Genomic DNA, 19,057 nt, shown 5'->3' with positions numbered 1-19,057 from the left:
CTGCCACTTGTTGGGTCCCTGCTGGAAGAGCAGTGGCCCGACTGTGCCGCAGATCACGGTTTATGGCAACCCTGAGCTGAGAGCCCACTCCTCAGCTCTGTCTCTGCAGCCAGCTTCCCCGCTCCAATACCTGGGAGCTCTGCCGCACTCAGGCACCCCCAGTCTTTCTGTGACCCCGAGCGTCCTGAGACCGTACTGTCTCAGTGAGGGTTCCACCCCCCGCTTAGCCACTGGAGCGACGTCCCTCAGCAGAGCAGACTTCTAAAAGTTCTGATTTTGGGCTCCGCTGCTCTATCACTTAGCAGTACTGGCTGACGGAGGTACCCTCCCCCTCCATCTGTCTTCCCAAGTATTGCCTCCCATTCACTTCTCCACACGTTCTACCTTCCAGAAAGTGGTCGCTATTCTGTTCAGAGAGTTGCTGCTATTCTTTTCTTTGATCTCCTGTTGAGTTCGTAGGTGTTCTAAATGGTTTGATAACTATCTAGCTGAATTCCTGGGACCAGACAAAATTTAGGTCTCCTACTCCTCCGCCATCTTGCTTCTCCTTGATCACCAGCCTGCTAGAAAAAGACACAAGTCACCAGCAGCTAGGTGGAGGTGTTGTGGGTCAAGGTGTGGGGTGTGGAGCTCCTATGCTCTCCAGGGGAGCTCGCCATTCCCCCCCAACCTCCATGTGTTTTCTATTTTATTTATTTATTTTTAAAGATTTATTTATTTGTCAGAGAGAGAGAGAGAGATAGTGAGAGTGAGCACACAAGCAGGGGGAGTAGCATGCAGAGGGAGAAGCAGGTTCCCCGCCCAGTGGGGAGCCCAATGTGGGACTCCATCCTGGGATCATGACCTGAGCCAAGGGCAGACGCTTAACAGACTGAGCCACCTAGGTGCCCCAGGATTTCTTATTTCTTGATTTGAAGAAAAAACACAAACTAGAGTCATGTTCATCTTTGGATAATATAATTTCTAGTAATCTATTTCTGGTGGTACTATTAAATTTATTCTAAAAGGAGTATTAAAATATTTTGTTAGTCAGAAAATGAAAGCATTTTCATGCTAAGAGCAGAGTTTTATATGGGAATATTAGGAAATTTTTTTATATCTGCATAAGCCATTTAATTTTCTTATGTTTTAGTTCATCCACGTGTAAAAATTAAAACAATGATAATTACCTCACAAAGCTGTTCAATGTCTTAATGAGTGTATTCTGATTTGTGAGTCGTAGATGATAGATTTTAAGTTGTGCAGAGTATTATTTTTTTCTTGTGTGTGTGTGTGAAATTGAGAAATTATTTAGGACTAATGATTAGGCAATAGTATCTCTATTAACAGCATTTTTCTGTAATAATTAGAAATTATTTTCTTAATTAAACATTTTGATATTTTTTAAATAGAGGTTTACAGATAGAAGAATTTATTTGTAGGGTATATCATCTATTCCTCATATATATAAGTGCAACTACTAACCATGTAGATTTTCATTATTAATTGATGTGGTTTTTATTCATTACCTCTTAGAATTTTTTCTTATTTTGACTTCTTGGAGTACTGAATGAGTCTTAATGGTGTTTATAGTCCATTTTATATTTGTTTTACTTTGGCTTTTTCAAAACTGCAGTGACTACTATTGAAGACTAGTTCATTTGACTCTTGATATTGAGGCTCTGGCTCTCTAGCTTTTTGTTTTTTTAAATTTTAAAAATTATTATTCTTGGGGTGTCTGGCTGGCTCAGTCAGTGGAGCATGCGACTCTTGATCTTGGGATTCTGAGTTCAAGCCCCTTGTTGGATGGAGAGATTACTTAAAAATAAAATCTTTAAAAAAGATAAAAATAAAATTTTTTATTCTTATCTCTTTCTGTGGTCAGTTTGCTGATACTTCTTGCAGAAGAATTCATGTTGGTGTTTTCAAAAAGGTCTGGAGGAAACATGTCTAAGATGAAACTTACATATTTTCTGTGGATTTTAATGACCCTTGATCCTAACCTATATACATCATTGAGATTCTTACCTTTATATTCATTTATTAAATTACTATATCGTAAATTATAAGGGGAAAGGACTTTGTGTTGTTTACATGGCTATGCCTAACTGGAAAGGAGTATGGGTACTGTAGTTTAGACCTGTGTCTAGCTATAATACAAATACTGTGGAAGGAGAGAGTAACATTTGATGGATAGTTCTTGATTGCTACCAAGGCATTGTTATGCTTCCCTGTTGCTTGCTGCTGAGAATGTGTAGAGGAGAAAGGAGGAGGCTTTTTCAGTTATCCTATATGTACTTTGCCATTTAGTCTGATGGGTGTCCTAGGAGTCCTTCTTGCTGTTTATATCCCCTTACCTTAAACTTGGATCTTCCCTGGACTTTTTCCTCACCTCTATAGCAGTTCTCTTCTGTATGTGTTTTCCTCCTGCATTGTTCCTAAATATTCTCATCTTCTTTCAGTATTTTTGTGTTTTCTCACAATTTCTGGTGCTTTAAAAATACATACATAAATTAACTTTGTGTTGAATTAGCTTCTAGTTATATATTATATAAATTATATGTTGCTGAATCATATTAAATATATGAGAATATATTTTAAGTTGTATATAGAATTACATATATTTAGTAATATGTAATGTGTATCATGTAATTTAAGATGTATTTTAAAATTCCTTTAAACTTTAAAATCTCAGCCTCCTATTTCTATCCAAAACCCCAGCATGGTGTTATTGTTTATATGAGAGTAACTTACCTATCCTTCCTCAGATTTATGGAGTTACAATGACCCATTTATCGGAAATATAAAGAAAGGGAAGTTTCTGTGCTTATTCTCCTAATATATTTTTATTACAAAATGATAATAAATATATGTTTCATGCTTTATATTTACAAAGAACTTTCAGATACATACTCTTATGTCTTGCTACAGCTATATGAAATAGGTCAGTTAAATTGTATTCTTTTTATCTCATTTTAGAATTGAGGAAAATGAAACTGATTTATGATGACAAAGCTGGTAGGTAAAGTAGTCAGGATTGTAATCCAGGGTTTCTGATTCCAAAATAATATTTTATTCCTTATGTTTATTTAAATCATTATGCCTTTTTGTTTTAAATATAGAAATTTCAGTGGTCCTGGTCACATATTACAGGTTCTTTAGGAAAAAATAAAAGGCTAGATTGAATTTTTTTTAGTAGTTTCATGTAGCTCTAAAATTCAGTTTCTAGGATTTTGGGACTCTCAGTCTTTTTTTTTTAAAGATTTTATTTATTTATTTATGAGAGAGAGAGAGAGAGGCAGAGGGAGAAGCAGGTTCCCCATGGAGCAGGGAGCCCGATGCATGCCTCGACTCGATCCCAGAACTCTGGGATCATGACCTGAGCTGAAGGCAGACATTTAACCGACTGAGCCACCCAGGCGCCCTGGGATCTCAATCTAATATTAATATGGATGCTTGAGAGTTTGCACATAATAAGTAGAGAACTTTATAAGTTCTTTTTGAGACTTTATTTATTTATTTAGATTTTATTTATTTGAGAGAGAGAGAGAGAGAGAGAGCACATGCGTGAATTGCAGGAGGGACAGAGAGAGAGAGAATCTTAAGCGGGCTTGTGGGGCTTGATCTCATGACTCTGAGATCATGACCTGAGCCGAAATCAAGAGTTGGATGCATAACCAACTGAGCCACCCAGGAACCCCATCTTTCTAAGACTGGAGCTAAAAGGGATTAGAAGCTATCTGGTTCAAACTCTTACCAATTTCAGGAATCCCTTGCTTTTCTTTTTTTTCTTAAAGATTTTTTTATTTTTTATTTATTTATTTTTATTTAACAGAGAGAGACACAGCGAGAGAGGGAACACAAGCAGGGGGAGTGGGAGAGAGAAGCAGGAATCCCTTTCTTAACATCTCTGACGGTGGGTTCTTTAGCCTCTGTTTCAAAGGACTTACTGGTAGCTTAACTCTTATTTAGGTCTTAATGGTGGCCGTAGGTGCCTATAACAATAGGCAGGGAAGAAGGGAAGGAAAGAAAATAGAGGAAGGGAGCAGGATAGAGAAAGAGATAGAAATAAATGGAATAAAAGGGACACGTAAGATAGACTGTTCTGGTAGCATGATATTAGCAGTTGACTGTTGTGGAGTACAGGTATCCATGCCATTGGAACATCTGGCTTTAGACTGTATTAATTTTACTACCTTGGTCCATGTAATCAGATGAAGAAACCTGTGAAATAACATATGTTTTGGAATTCTTGTTAATTTTTATTCCTGTTGTGTGAATTCCATTGTGCTACTTGTTCTTTAGGAAAAACATACATTTTTTTTTCTTTTTAGAACTGTGCTCTTAAAGGGACTTTACAGAAAAAAAACATAAGATAGTTTAATTTAGCTGAGTGTTTTAATTTGTGCTAGTAGTCTTTCTCTTACCAAGACTGCTTTGAATTTAAAGATACAAAGAAATGATGCATTCCCTGAAGAATATCATGATGGTAGTGGTGGAATCTATGATTAACAAGTTTGAAGAAGATGAGATGCGAAGTCAAGAGAGGCAGAAAAAAATCCAGAAGGAGAAAAGCAACAGTTACTGCACAGATAATTGCTCTGATAGTGATTCATCATTCAATCAGGTGTGTTGTTTCATTTCGCATTTATGTCTTGAAATGGTATTTAATAATCAGTAACTTCAATACATTCTTTGTTAGCCAGATTTTTTTCTGCTTTCTAAGATTCAGAAGAAAGATAATAAAATTACCCAATCTTAAAGATTGAGTACATGAAATAACATCTTCTAGAATTATATGTTCAGTGAATCATTACATTATATCTGAGAAATCTTAATGAGGTATGGAAATAAACTAATTGATTTTGGATTTAAAAAAAAATAACACTTGAAACATCTGCTTAAGCTTTAGTTAAATAAAACATCTTATTCCCAATTGATTTTTATTAATCAAAGTTTACATTATAAATGAGATATGGAGATAAAACATTTCCTTTATCTTCTGAGATGAAGGTCACTGTGGATTGTTTTGAAACATGATGACACCAATAGTGTCATCTCAACTAACTCAACTAACACTATAATGATGTACTATATGTTTGCTAATTGAATTTAAATTAAAAAAAAAACCCAAAACAAAACAAAAACAACAACAAAAAACATTAAGCTTCTTCTTTTTGACATCAAGAGATTTGAGGTTTTACATTTTCTTTTTCCAGGTTATTGGAATCCTTGTCATTTGGCTAGAGCAGAGCTAGCAGAAAGGCCACAGGTTAGATTAGTCCTAATAGAAGACAAAGGAGACTAGTTAGACTAGAACCTTATATGCTTGTACCATCAACTTCCTCACAGAAACTTCCAGGCCAATGGAGTCTGACCTTTGTGTGAATCCTACCTGATATTTCTAATGAAACATTTTCACCTAATTAGTGCTAACTTGGGGACATAGCTATAACAGATCCTAGCCATATACCAAAAGGGATTTGGGGAGTTTGGGTGAAATGTGAAACAGTCACACATATTGTTCACAGTTGAGACTGCATTTATCAAGGAAAAGTGTTTGGAAGTCATTAAAGCAGAACTTAAAAGTTGCTCTGCTCAGGAGGATTGTGCTAAGTTTTGAATTTTACAAGTCAGGTTTATTTTCTGATGTGATGGAGGAAATGGCAAAGACTGTGAATTTTCTTCACGTTGTAGCCCTTAATATTTCTTTGTTGATTGACTCTTTGGAAGAAGCTGGATTATAGAGATTTTAGTTTAGTTTTATTCAGTAGGTTATGGAACTGCTTCTTCAGATCAATGAAGGCACAGCAAGACCCAACTTTTAGGACTGTGGGTGCTCACAGAATTATACTTTCTTACTTGATGAACCATCTGTTTACACTGAAATTGAACAATAAAAGGAAAAAAATGAAGCATTGTTATTTGTTCTAAGAAGTCCAGGTGTTCAGACCGCATAGGGTTGATCAAGTAGCTAGCAGTCAAAAGGTGTTAATCTGAAATGTTAAATTATTTCCAGTCCTAGAATCATAGGTTTTTTAAGAAATTCAAAGCTTTGGTAGAAATGGGGTCGTACTTTCAGAAGATGTTCTTGTTTTTTATTTTGTTTTGGTTTTATTCTTGAGAAGGAATCAGACTTTAAGTTTATATGGCTTCTTTGGGATGCCCACAGGGTATATCTGCATTTTCAAGTATCTGTCCTTTGGATATGACTGTTTCAGAAAGCTCTAATTGAGTTGAAAATGAACTGTGTCCACCCACAAGGCATGGGACCCCTGGACTTTGAGAAAAAAGCATATGAATGCCAGAAGTACCCCCAAAACTCTTTCAGTGTGACCAAACTCCAGGAGATGTTTGGGTATACCTTTGCTTAGTGAAAAGAGACCCTTTTACATGACCAAAGAGAGCATGAATTACTATATTCAGAAGTTGAAAGGGTCTCTGAAGATATGTCAGTCATTCATTCCATTAAATACTGATGTTAATAATGCTTTCAACATTGATAAGTTATTTGCTCTGGGCTTAGAAAAATCTGTCTGAATTGTTGTATGAATAACCTTGAGTAAACAATTCTGATGCTACTGTTTTGATATTGGTAGAAAACTTGTATTTTGTGAATAGAATAGGCTTTATTTCATTGTTGTTAATTGTAACAATTGCAGGCTGATTATATATGGATTTCTGACCCATTATTGAAAAACTGTGGACATGGTTGGCCTTGGACACTATTGTTGTACATTTGAGGATATTAAAGAATAAAGAAGAGAGATTGGTTTTTACTATAATTGTGAGCAGAGCACTGAAAGGATTTGGTATTGTGATTAAACCTTGAAAAAAGTCATTGCAAAATAATGCTGGAAAGATAGAAATAATAATATTAGCTGTATGTTATTGAGATTTCTGCCATACATTGGTACTTATAGACTGTACTTGACTTTATATTCAGTATAGGTGTTACTAGGCCACTCTATAGAAAAAAAGTGAGGCTTACAATAATAGGTAAGTAATTTGCCCAAACTCGTATTGCTAGTTAGGCATGAACTGTGAATTTAAGCCTGGTCCCTCTCCTTCCAAAGTCTTTGTTCCATACTACACTGCCTGGAGACTGCTTGGGTTCAGATCTCGGTTCTACCACTTACTAGCCATGTGACCCTGGACAAATGTCTAAACTTCCCTGTGCCATGGTCTTTCTCATTTGTAAAATGGGAATGATACTACCACTTACGTCATATTGTTTTTGAGAATATTAACTGAGTTAATGTATAGCAAGTCCTGAGATCTGTTGCTGCTACTCTATACATGTTAGCTTTCATCTCTTAAAGGATGTGGTGGAATGGGTGCCATTCAGAGACATACTTCTCAGCTATGGTCCTGTATGGTTTTTAACTGAGCTTCTCTGGGTTGTTTTCTACAGCTGGGAAGTAAGAGGATTACCTCTAATATACCTTAAGCTTTTAAAATTCATAAGCTTTCCTACTGCAGTTTTTCTGTCTTCCTCTTCTTTGACAGTATTTGGTGTAGTACAGCGCAGGCACTAGGCTGTGTTATAGTGTGCAAACTATTTCATTATGTTCCAAAGGAATGCCAAGGTGCACACTATTTTATATGGAGGAAGTGAGTTTAGGATAGCAGTAACCTGTTACTCTTGTATAATGTTAACTTATTTAAGGTGTTTACTGTTTCTTTGCTTTCAAGACAGCCTCTCCTTGAAACTCATCTTTTGGTATCTATGGTTGGCAGAATAATGGACCCCTTGAAGATATCCATATCTGAATCCCCCAAACCTATGAACCTGTTAGCTTACATGGTGCAGGGGTCTTTGTTAATGTGATTAAGGATTTTTGGATGGGGAGGCTATCCTCACCTAGAAGAGTCAAATGTAATCACAAGCATCTGTATAAGAGCGACTCAGGAGGGTCAGAGTCAGAGTAGGTACTGTGTAGGTAGGCTGAAGTAGAGGTCGGAGTGAGGGGATTGTTGACCTTGAAGATGGAAGGAGGCCAATGAACTAAAGAGACTGTAGGCAGTCTTTAGAAGCTGGAAAAGGTAAGGAAATGGATTCTGCCCCAGAGCCTCCAGAAGGAACACAACCCTGCTGATATGTTTTAGATTTCTGACCTCCAGAACTGTAAGATAATAAATTTATGTTGTTTTAAGTCACTAAATTTATGGTAATTTGTTATAGTAGCAATAGGAAACTAATCTAGTGCCACCGTCCTTGCTAGTTCACTGGTCTTCTCCACAAAGCTCAGGGATGATCTTTCCTGTATCTTAATTCATAGAAAAGAAGATACAATTCCTTTGACTTTGTGTTTGAACTGTATCCTGGGAACAATCTGAACCCTGTCTTTTGCTAGGCTTTGAATTCTTCCAGTAAGATTTTTCTTGAGTAGATTTTTTTCCTTTATTGGGTGCATGGTCTTTCCCCTATCTTTCAGAGTATTGACTTTCAACCACTAGTGTATGTTTTATCCTAACTCCTCAAACCTTAGAGTATTTTGAGTTCAACCCATTTTCTGGCCTCCCTAAAATCTTCAAAGCTTTTACAGTGCTCTTTTTGGTGAGGAATTCTGCTTTTGAGGATATCACACTATAGCTGATGGATTATGATTCTCCTCTTTTTTAGCAATATCAGCCAGATAACGGTAGGATAGCCACAGCCCAAACCACATTTCAGAAGCTCTTCCATCTCTAGCTACCCTCAGTTCATCAGATTTTGATTATTCTTGTCATATAAGCAGAAAAAGATAGGAGCCTAAAGCCTTAAATGTAGAAGTGAGAGGGAAAGGTAGCTGAGACTAGAGAAAATGAAGATTATAGCATTGATAATGCAGCTTGCTCATATGAGGCTGGAGGCAGGTGGATTGCTGGGGAGAAGAATTAGGTAGGTGCAGGTGTGAGCCTTTTTGTTTGCTTGCTTAATAGTTCTCTCTTGAGACAGTTTGACACCAGAAAAACTGAATGATTAACAGTGCTAAATTTCTTCTTTATGAATACCTAAAGTTTCTTTATACTTTAAAATATTGATAGATTTTTGTTATTACCTCTTAATGGTAGCAATTTTAAAATGAAAGCTGTTTTTGTTAAAACATAATTAAAACATAGGAAGTTAAACAATTTATCATTTTTTAAAAAGATTTTATTTATTTATTAGAGAGAGAGAGATCACAAGTAGGCAGACAGGCAGGCAGAGGGAGAAACAGGCTCCTTGCTGAGCACGGAGCCCAATGCAGGGCTTGATCACAGGACCCTGGGATTATGACCTGAGCCAAAGGCAGACGCCCAACCGACTGAGCCACCCAGGCACCCCAAGAAACAATTTATCATTTGAAAATGTTTTTAAAACATTGTTTTTGTTTTGAATTAGTAACTGTTCTGTATTTAAGACATTTTGAAAGGGGGGTGCATAATTTAAAAAGTTTTAGATGCACTAAAATTTGAAAAAGCTATTCTACAGGAAGCTAATTCATTCTGAATCTTAGAAACAAACCAGTCTGAAATAAAGTCTGGCTCTGCCATTGATGAGTTGTGCACCTTGGTTTTTTCTCTCAATGCCTCAGTTTTCTTATCTGTTACAGTGGAGATGATAATAGAACCTACCTTATAGGGTTGTTTTGTGGATTTTATGATTTAATGTGTGTAAAGCATTTTGAACACTACCTGGCACATAGTAAGCATAAGTGTTTGCTCTTGTTCTGTTCATCATCACTGAGTGATGTTTCTTTTTTTTTAAATTTTTTATTATGTTAATCACCATACATTACATCATTAGTTTTTGATGTAGTGTTCCATGATTCATTGTTTGTGAGTGCTCCATGCAGAACGTGCCCTCTTTAATACCCATCACCAGACTAACCCATCCTCCCACCCCCCTCCCCTCTAGAACCCTCAGTTTGCTTTTCAGAGTCCATAGTCTCTCATGGTTCGTCTCCCCCTCCGATTCCCCCCCTTCATTCTTCCCCTCCTGCTATCTTGAGGAATTCCTAATGAGGAATTCTTAATCTCAGAGCGATGTTTCTTTTCTTTTCTTTTTTTTTAAGAATAGGAAGGAACTTGTGCATTTAGACATTAAAGCCTGAAGTATCATTAAGTTCAATATTTATATATTTCTTATTTTCTATAGTTCAAAAAACAATAATAGTTGTGTATCTTTGCTTGTATTTTAATGGCTTATACAGTTTACAAACCAAATATTCGGAGTTTTCTAGGGTAAATTAATTTTGAGGGTAGTTTGATTTTGTTTAAGTGTAGTCATTGAATAATGTGAATATTCTTCAGTACATGTTGTAATAAAGTAATTGAGTGTGATATCTGTTACCAAAAAATTACAGAATGTTTTATATTTGTAATCCTTAGTAAACTGCATTTGACAGAAATATATCCCAATCATATTTCAGCATATCAATACCTTTAATTAGGATCTATATTATCCTATAGAGGACCAGATACATTTTAGATTATCCTTCAGTTCTGTTTCTGGCTCTTTCTCCTTAGAATGTGCTCAGAAATTATTTGCCAGCTTATGCTTTAATGTATATAAATATGTTTTAAAAATCTTCCTTTTGGAAGTATCAACTTATATTGATATCACCAACAGATCTGTCTTGTGTTGCTTTACAAATCAAGTTGGCATATACTACTCCCCTCAGGAATTTTCAATCTAAGAAATATCTAGCACTGTTGAAAAATCTTAACAAATCTGTATTACATGGGACACACTATCTACTTGCTCTAGTTAAAGAAGTTACTGGTTAGTTGCTATGGAAATTTATGTCAGTCCACTGATACACAATAACAGACCTTAAAAAAAAATAGGTAACCTTTAAGGCAGGTAGGTATTAGGTTGGATAATGAACAGAATTAGTAATTAAATAATAAATAATTAAAAGGAAGTAGATTAATGAGGCTTCTTCAATCAGATAACTATTAGAGGCTATGCTTTTTTTTTTTTTTAAGATTTATTTATTTTAGAGCGAGCACACGTGCACAAGCATGAGTGGGAGGGGCAGAGGGAGAAGGAGAGAGAATCTCAAGTAGACTCCATGCTGAGCACAGAACCCATCGTGGGGCTCAATCTCCCGAACCTGAGATCATGACCTGAGCTGAAACCCAGAGTTGGACACCCCCAAGCTATGCTTTTCTATGTATTATAATCTGGGAGAAAAGGCAAATATAGTAGAATTGAAGGATTTCACCTCTTTGGTTGTCTGTTCACCAACATATGCTATGTGCAATATATTATGTGCATATACTATGTGAAATATTTTGTGAACCTGCTAAACTGAAAAGATTAATCAGGTATACATTATGTCTTCAGTGAGCTTACTTGAGATTGTGAAGAGGTTATGTACATAAATAACAGAGTTGTAAGGTAGAAATAGTGCATCCTGGGAATCTAAAGAAGAGTCTTTATAACTAAGACTATCAAAAAGCTATGGAGGAAAGTATTTCAAACAAGGGAATGGACAAAGGCTCTAAATCAACAAAGAATATGGCCTATTGGGCAACCTGAGTAGTTTGTTTATATGAAGGGTTAGAGCAAAGAGTTTGTGGGAGTAAATTGGAAGGGTAGAGTAAGGCCAAATTACAGGGCAAGGTTTAGATCTTAATTATTGTTCCTAGCTATAAAATTCTAGTGCCTGGTACATTACGTTAATAGGTATCCGAAACATAGTAGATGTCAAATAAATATATGAGGAATAAATGAATGCATTCAAAAGCTAAATTGGATTATTTTGTAAGTAAAGGGATATCATTTTAGGTTTCTGAACAGAAAAGTATGTTGGGGAGATTTACGTGATAATTGTGTGCAGAAGGGCATGAGCAGGTGAGAAAGCAGATGTAGAGAGAGAAGTTAGAAGGCTATCATGATAGTTGAAGTAAGAAGGCCTAAACTGAGGAGGCTTTGTAGAAATAAATAGGGACTGATGTGAGAATTATTACAGAGGTATGATCATTGAACTTGATTCTTGAAGTGTTTTGTGGGGAGTAGTGCAGAGTGGGAATAGTCAAAAGTCTAGCTATGGTTTCAAGCTGAGGTGGTAGGAAGACCATGGTGTCATAAAGCATGCCTGGGATTAGGGAGGAAGGTTAGGTATGGAGAAGAATATAGGGAATTTTTTTTTTTTTCAAGATTTTAAATGGCAAATACCAGTAAGGTATTCCAGTGGTGTAGCAAGTGGTTGAAAATGCAGGATTCACTTGGTAGAAAGGTTGGGCCCACCTAATTAGGTGAGACCTTAGGAAACACATTTTCAGAGGGCCAGGAGAGACTAATGGGTGGGTCAGAAAAGAAGGTACCAAACCACAATGCACTGGGTAGGAACTTAAGGGGGTATGAATTTCAAGGTGGAGGTAATGGTTAACTAGCTGTAATGAAGGCTAAAGAGAAGTCACTGCTGAGGACTAAGAAAAGATCTTTGAATTTGGTGAATAATTCACCACAGAATAATACTGGGGAGGGGGGGAAGAGGAGGTAGGTTGAAGGATCATCATGTTGATTAGCCTTAATCATTTTTGTGAAATAAAAGGCAAAACCATTTTCAGAGAGTAAGGGTTGCTTGCCTAGAGTATTGCACATAAGATTAGAAAACAGCCTTTGTCAAGGGGAGCATTTAAATAAATGAATTTTGTTAAGATTTATGTATTACATTTTTTGACTGCTGCTTTGACATAATATTGGTTGCTTCACCAAGTATGAACTGGCTGTAGTTGGGAATGTTTGAACAATGTCTGGCTCCCCCCATTTATCAGGGCTGTTGTAGAACATGCCTCTATACTGGGAAAGAGGCTGGATTAGAATGGGAATCTATGGAAATGAATGAATTATATATTTAGATTTCTTGATCTTGAATAGGTAGTTGGTAGGTAGAGTCAGTTATTTTATATTTTCTCATAGAAAATTTCCTGAGAAACAGGAAATTTACTTCAAACTTTAGAATTTTATAACAATAAAGCAAAAGACTTTGCAGTTTTCCCATTTAATTCTTCCCAGTGACACTGGGAGGTAGATGTGAAAACTGAGGATGGGATTCAAGACTCCAGGGTCACATAACTAGTTGAAGATTGAGCCAGGATTTGAAACTTCATCTGTCCAAATAAGATTCATGTCCTTGACATCATACTTATTTTTTAGTAAGTTGGATGGCAAGACATTTTAGACCTTGATAATGATCTGGTAAAAGTCATGATGGGAGTGTGGAAGGATCAGAAGAAATCAAGTTTATAAGAGGGGCAAAAGGGCCAGGCTAAAGGGGGTAAAAAAAAGCTTGTCTAGCAGTAGAACAGAATGAGTAAGTATATACATATATACTTTACATGTATTTGAGTACATTTATATGCATGTATATGTATATACTTCTGAATGTACATATATGCATTATATATGTATCACAAATGCATATAAGTACATATGCTTATATATACTATTTAAGATATTCTATATTATTTATGTTTTTTTTCATTTGGCAAGACTGCTGCATTCATATACTTATATTTATTGTTAGTATTCCTAGATTTTAATATTTTAACTATAATATAAAAATTCAAAATTGAAGGTCTATTTAATATATATTGCTTTTAATTTTGAAAAGTAGCATATACAGAGTCTTTAGCAGTTCAACTATATACTTTTAGAAAGGAGTAAAAGTAAAATTTAAGGCGCTTTAAGAAATGGAATATCAGGCTGTTTGGGTTTTTTATAGAATGGTTGTATGTACCCTGTGTTGCTAAGGACAATGTAACATTGTGGGAAGACTCACTTTGTAATCATTTATATATTAAACTAATGTGTATTGAGTGACTACTCTGTATGAGGAACTAATTCAGGTATTGGGGATACCACAGTGAAAAAAGACCAAATTCTAAGCAATAATAGGGCAGCCATGCAAAACTCTGGAGGAAGAGCATTGCCAGGTGGGAGGATGGAGATGGCAAAGGTTCTTAGGCTAGAGTGTGCATGGCATCTTCCAGGAATGGGGAAAAAAGGCCAGTGTGACTGAAGTCTGGATGGCAGAGGGAAAAATTGTAGGAGAGTGTGTTAGAGAAGCAGGGGCCCAGATCATGTAAGTAAATCTATATTCTAAGTATTGTGGGAAGTATCCTTTGTGGGATTGAAATAAGGGAGATGAAGAGATTTGATTTGTAACTTTGAGAAGCTTCATCTGACTGTTGCTGGAGAATGAGTGGATGGTAGGGTGGAGTAGGATGGGATTTAAGAATAGAAGCAAGGACTGAGGGTTGCTGGAGTGGAGGGGGGTGGGAGGGATGGGATGGCTGGGTGATGGACATTGGGGAGGGTATATACTATGGTGAGTGCTGTGAATTGTGTAAGATTGATGAATCACAGACCTGTACCCCTGAAACAAATAATATATTACATGTCAATAAAAAAATAAATAAAATAAAACATTTTTTTAATATAAAAAAATAGAAGCAAGGAGACTAAGATGAATTGAAGGAGTCTAGGCTAGAGTTGATGGTGCCTTGATTTAAGCTTTTAGCAGGGAAGTATAGGGTAGTTGGAGTTAAGATATGTGGAACTTGGGGGTTATCTTATGGGACTTAATGATATTGGGTATAGGAAATAAGAGAAAGTGAAGATCCAAGATTGACTTCTATTTTTGATATAAGTAAAAAATCTGGATGGGTGGGTAGTGTCATTTAGGAGGCTGGAGAAGTTTGGGGAGGCGCAGGTTTGGAATAAAATCAAGAATTCTGTCTTGGACATGTTAAGTTTGAGATGCCTATTAGACATCCAAATGGAAATGTTGAAAGGATAATTATATATAACTTTGGAGAAGCAGTGACTGATGGAGATTTGAGTCATCATGATGTACCTAAAGAACTGGATGAGAACACCTAAGGGAAGAGTGTACATAGTAAAAATGTGGATGGGAATCTGAGTTCTGATAACTGGGTGCCTTGGAAAGTTATTTAACCTTAGTTTTCATATTTCTCATATTTCAGTCATTGTGAATTGAGATCATATAGGGCTTGTTACATAAAAGGTAATAAATGACAGCTATTATTTTAATGGCAGTTTTATTTTTAGATGGTAATTTTAGGTATTAGTCATATTTAAACTGCCTTCAGCAAGAAAAAGACCCTTTCCTTTTTCAAAATAACTTATGGTCTACTATAAACTTTTCTTTAGATAGAGGCTTTTATCTCTGGAATTTTTCACCAAAGAGGCGGCATGGAGGGGCTAAGGAAAAGTACAAGAAAGATAAAGAGACAAAAATGTTTAAGCAGCATCATAGCTCTGCCTAGGGTACCATTAGTGCCTTCTTGTTTTAGCTTTCTGTTTCATTCATCTCACATTTCTGGGTACAAAACATCTTGGCTTTACATCTTTTGAATCTTGTAATGTACTACATATTGCAGTAGCTCAGCAAATAATAATAATTTTCATATACATGAAGTACACTGTTCTCCTGAGACTGCGGTTCCCATTTAAATGCCTTGGGAAACAAATTCCACGTTTTCTGCCAAATCAGAATAGATCACTCTCTTTTCTTGCTCAGAATGCATTTTGTGCTTGGAATTATATTAAAAAATAATTTATAGCAGTACTTCTAAAAAGTCTACTAAATGAATGTTCTGTCAATTGTGTTACAGAGTTACAAATTTTGTCAAGGAAAATTACAACTGATTTTAGACCAGTTGGATCCTGGGCAACCTAAAGAGGTAAGTTTAAAGGATAGCTATCAAGTTCAATCAGGTATATATATTTATAATATATTAGATTATAATCAGTAGCAGGTGGACTGTTTCTCTTAAAGATAGGCTTTTATTATCATGGTGCTCCTAGACTGATGTCGCTGCTAGACTTTCCAGTCTTGAAATGAAAGGTCACAGAATAAGGGAGGCTGTCAGAGAATTGTCACGGTTTGTAGGAGGAAATTTTTATGTCTAGTTTCAGTTTTGAAGGGATAAAGTTATAAGCAGTTGTCTCCCAGACTGTTCTTTCACTGTTGCTTTGTATGTGATATTTTAGTGATTTCCTTGAAGAAAAACGATCTTCATTTAATGTTCTTTCTACTTCTGGAAAATGTGAGCAACTTTGACACATGTATTCATTTATTAGAAAAAGGATTTTAAAGAAGGAGTTCTAGGGGCGCCTGGGTGGCTCAGTTGGTTAAGCAACTGCCTTTGGCTCAGGTCATGATCCTGGAGTACCGGGATCGAGTCCCGCATCAGGCTCCCTGCTCAGCAGGGAGTCTGCTTCTCCCTCTGACCCTCCCCCCTCTTGTGCTCTGTCTCTAAAATAAATAAATAAAATCTTTAAAGAAGGAGTTCTATTGAATTGTGCCTGTTTATATTTTAAGATTATATACATTGCTGTTTATCATCTTATTTCATTAAATCAGTCTGAAATAGAAAATAGGATTTTAAGTACCTAAGACTTTTGTGCATATCTTGCCAATTGGTTTCAGTTTTTGAAATGTTTTTCAAGTTTTCATTTTATTTTACTTTATTTTTTAAAGATTTTATTTATTTGAGATAGAGCACGCGTGAGCACAAGTCAGGGGAGGGACAGAGGGAGAGGGAGAAGCAGGCTCTCCACTGAGCAGGGAGCCCAACTTGGGGCTCGAAGGCAGACACTTAACTGACTGAATCATCCAGGCGCCCTATATGTTAACAATCTTATTGTCTTCAGTTTAAGTGGATTTCTTGGAAATCTGTACTTGTTCGGAAACTTTTATTGTGCTTCTGCAAGTAATAAATTCTTAATGGGATTTTGTCCTAAAAATTAACTGAAAAGGAGAAAATATTTAATGTTTCTAAAATCTCTCCAAAGTCCTCCAGTCCCTATCACAAATATAGTTGTGTTTAGGAGTTCTTCTTTCATAAGAATATATAGACACTTTTAAGTGCATGTGTATTCTTTTTCACCTAAAATTTGATTTAGAGTGTCTGGTTTCCTAAGGTCTTAGCTTCTCCTGCCCTTCCCCCCCCCCCCCCACCTCTTGCCCTTTTTAGACCACTAGGTTTCAGTTATTTCAGCTGGAGAAACAACCAGATTTTGAGAAATGGGTTGGAATCAGTGTGTTATTACTCACTAGTTGGAGAGTGGTGGGGGAGAAGCCTTGCTCCATTCATGATTGGAGTAGAGCTATTTTTCACTGCTGTTGTTTGGGTCATACTGTTTTGGGTGAATTCTGATTCGATTTTGCAAATAATGATTAAGAAGTAAGCTTTCCATGAAAATACAGACATTCAATTTTGCATCCTACCTCAGTGGTTAGAAGGTCAGAAAATACGGTGTAGCAACAAAAACTAGTCCAAATTATTTTGTGAGAATTGTTCCTATATTCTGGAATGGGAATGCTTCACCGGGGGCATATTATGCTATTTTTAAAATTAAGGCCCTCAAACTATAGGACCACCTATAGGTGCCTACTTAAGTAGGGAAAACGTGTGAGACAAATCCATTGGAAAACCTTGCCCTGGTGATTCAGATTTGGCCACCATTCTTCTTCCTCTTTCACTTAGACATGTGACCTAGAATCTCCAACAGTTAGGTTTTAATTTTTGCTTTATGTAAAATAACAACCTATTTTTTTCTATTTAACACTTAGTTTCAAAAAATGAGTTCTCAAAAATTGTTTTATAAAAGGACTTCTGATTTTCATCAATTGGCTCTTTGAAACAATTATCTAGACTGCTTTTCAATGTTTAATATTTGAAGTATTGGTGGTATTCTAGTGGCTGGGTATTAATAAAACATGTTTTAAATTATAGGTGAGATATGAAGCCTTGCAAACGTTATGTTCAGCTCCGCCGTCTGATGTTTTGAACTGTGAAAATTGGACGACTCTCTGTGAAAAACTGACAGTGTCTCTTTCAGATCCTGATCCTGTGTTTAGTGTAAGGAAACACACTGAACAAGACAGAAGTCTTTGCTTCATAGAACTTACATTCTAGTAGAGGAGTCAGTGAACAATTATTAAAGAAAAAAAATCTCAATACGTTTATCTGTTGAAAATCGCATTCTTCCATCAATGAAGATATAATTAAACTGATAAACAGAAGTGGTTTGGAAACAAGTGGTTTGTTGTTTTTATAAGGGGGGGAAATGTGTTCAATTACCTAATATCTGGATGCAGTTCAACCTGACACCAGATGATGATGCAGACTTCTGTAAAAACTCAATGATCCAGGAACTTCAAAAGGGAAAAAGATATTTCAGGGTCACTTTTAACATTTCAAGGCTTTCTAAAAGCAAATACAGTTGTAAATTTCTCTGTATTTTTTTTCTTAACAAAGAAAAGTGGTCAGAGAGGTTTCCTTTTAAAAAGTTATTTAACAACTTTATAAACAGTAAATATCCTAATGGGTCAATATAAGTGGCTTTGTTTAGCCATTATAGATTATTCAGCAAGAATATTGTCATTGTTTAATAAAATGGGAAGAAGTTGTTACAGAGGGGAAATGGTAATAGAACCAATCATTTTGGACTGGAAAACAAGACGTGGCATTCTTTTTTGAATTTATGCTTGATCCAGATTCTTGAGTTGGATTCTGTTTCTTCATTTCCTATTCTAAAAGACTCTTGCATGTAACTGAGTGAAGCCTATAGTGTTTGAAGAGTGTGACAGATACTTACCAATTGCTGTAACTATAAAAATAAACTTTCCAAAGTATTTAATATCCTGTATTCAGTAAGAATTCCTTCGGGTTATTAGAAATTTTTAGTCATTTGGGTAACCATTTTTTTTAATTATGCTACATTTGATATAGGCAAGTTATTTACCCCCGCCCCAGAGTAGAACACTTGAGGAGATGTTATGTTTTTCTTTAATGGGATATTGAATTTCATGATTAGGATTAATTTCATCACAATATTAAAGTTGGTAAAATTAAAATGATAGCTGTCATTTGTAAGTACTTACTAGTGCCAAATACTTTTCTAGCTACATCTATTAACAGTTAATTCATTTACCTTGTGATAGTTTCTACTTTAGGTTTTAATAATGTAAATTTGGAAGATGTGTTAAATAATTCTTTTCTTGGGAATGGGCAAAATATTAGAGTCCTAATGTCAAATTACTGAAACTACGCATGTAAACAATTT

The 19,057-nt window shown here is 35.8% G+C and overlaps 1 protein-coding gene across 6 annotated transcripts in view; it reads left to right on the top strand.

Annotated features, from left to right (window-relative positions):
* TBC1D32 (TBC1 domain family member 32) overlaps positions 1-19,057 on the top strand; it is a 201,498-nt gene that overhangs the window by 16,261 nt on the left and 166,180 nt on the right. For 5 of the 6 annotated variants that reach the window (XM_064598058.1, XM_064598056.1, XM_064598055.1 and 2 more), the window contains exons 4-6: positions 4,429-4,606; positions 15,598-15,666; positions 17,725-17,850. In XM_064598058.1, coding sequence (XP_064454128.1) covers positions 4,429-4,606; positions 15,598-15,666; positions 17,725-17,850 — 373 coding nt within the window. The remainder of the gene's footprint in view (positions 1-4,428; positions 4,607-15,597; positions 15,667-17,724; positions 17,851-19,057) is intronic. The other variant, XM_064598061.1, reaches the window with a different exon arrangement.

The sequence above is a fragment of the Mirounga angustirostris genome, unplaced genomic scaffold, assembly GCF_029215605.1.
Source record: "Mirounga angustirostris isolate CCGP_5_RB_7025 unplaced genomic scaffold, mMirAng1.0.hap1 SCAF_8, whole genome shotgun sequence".
Lineage (NCBI taxonomy): Eukaryota > Metazoa > Chordata > Mammalia > Carnivora > Phocidae > Mirounga > Mirounga angustirostris.
This window is presented reverse-complemented; position numbering and strand designations above follow the sequence as displayed.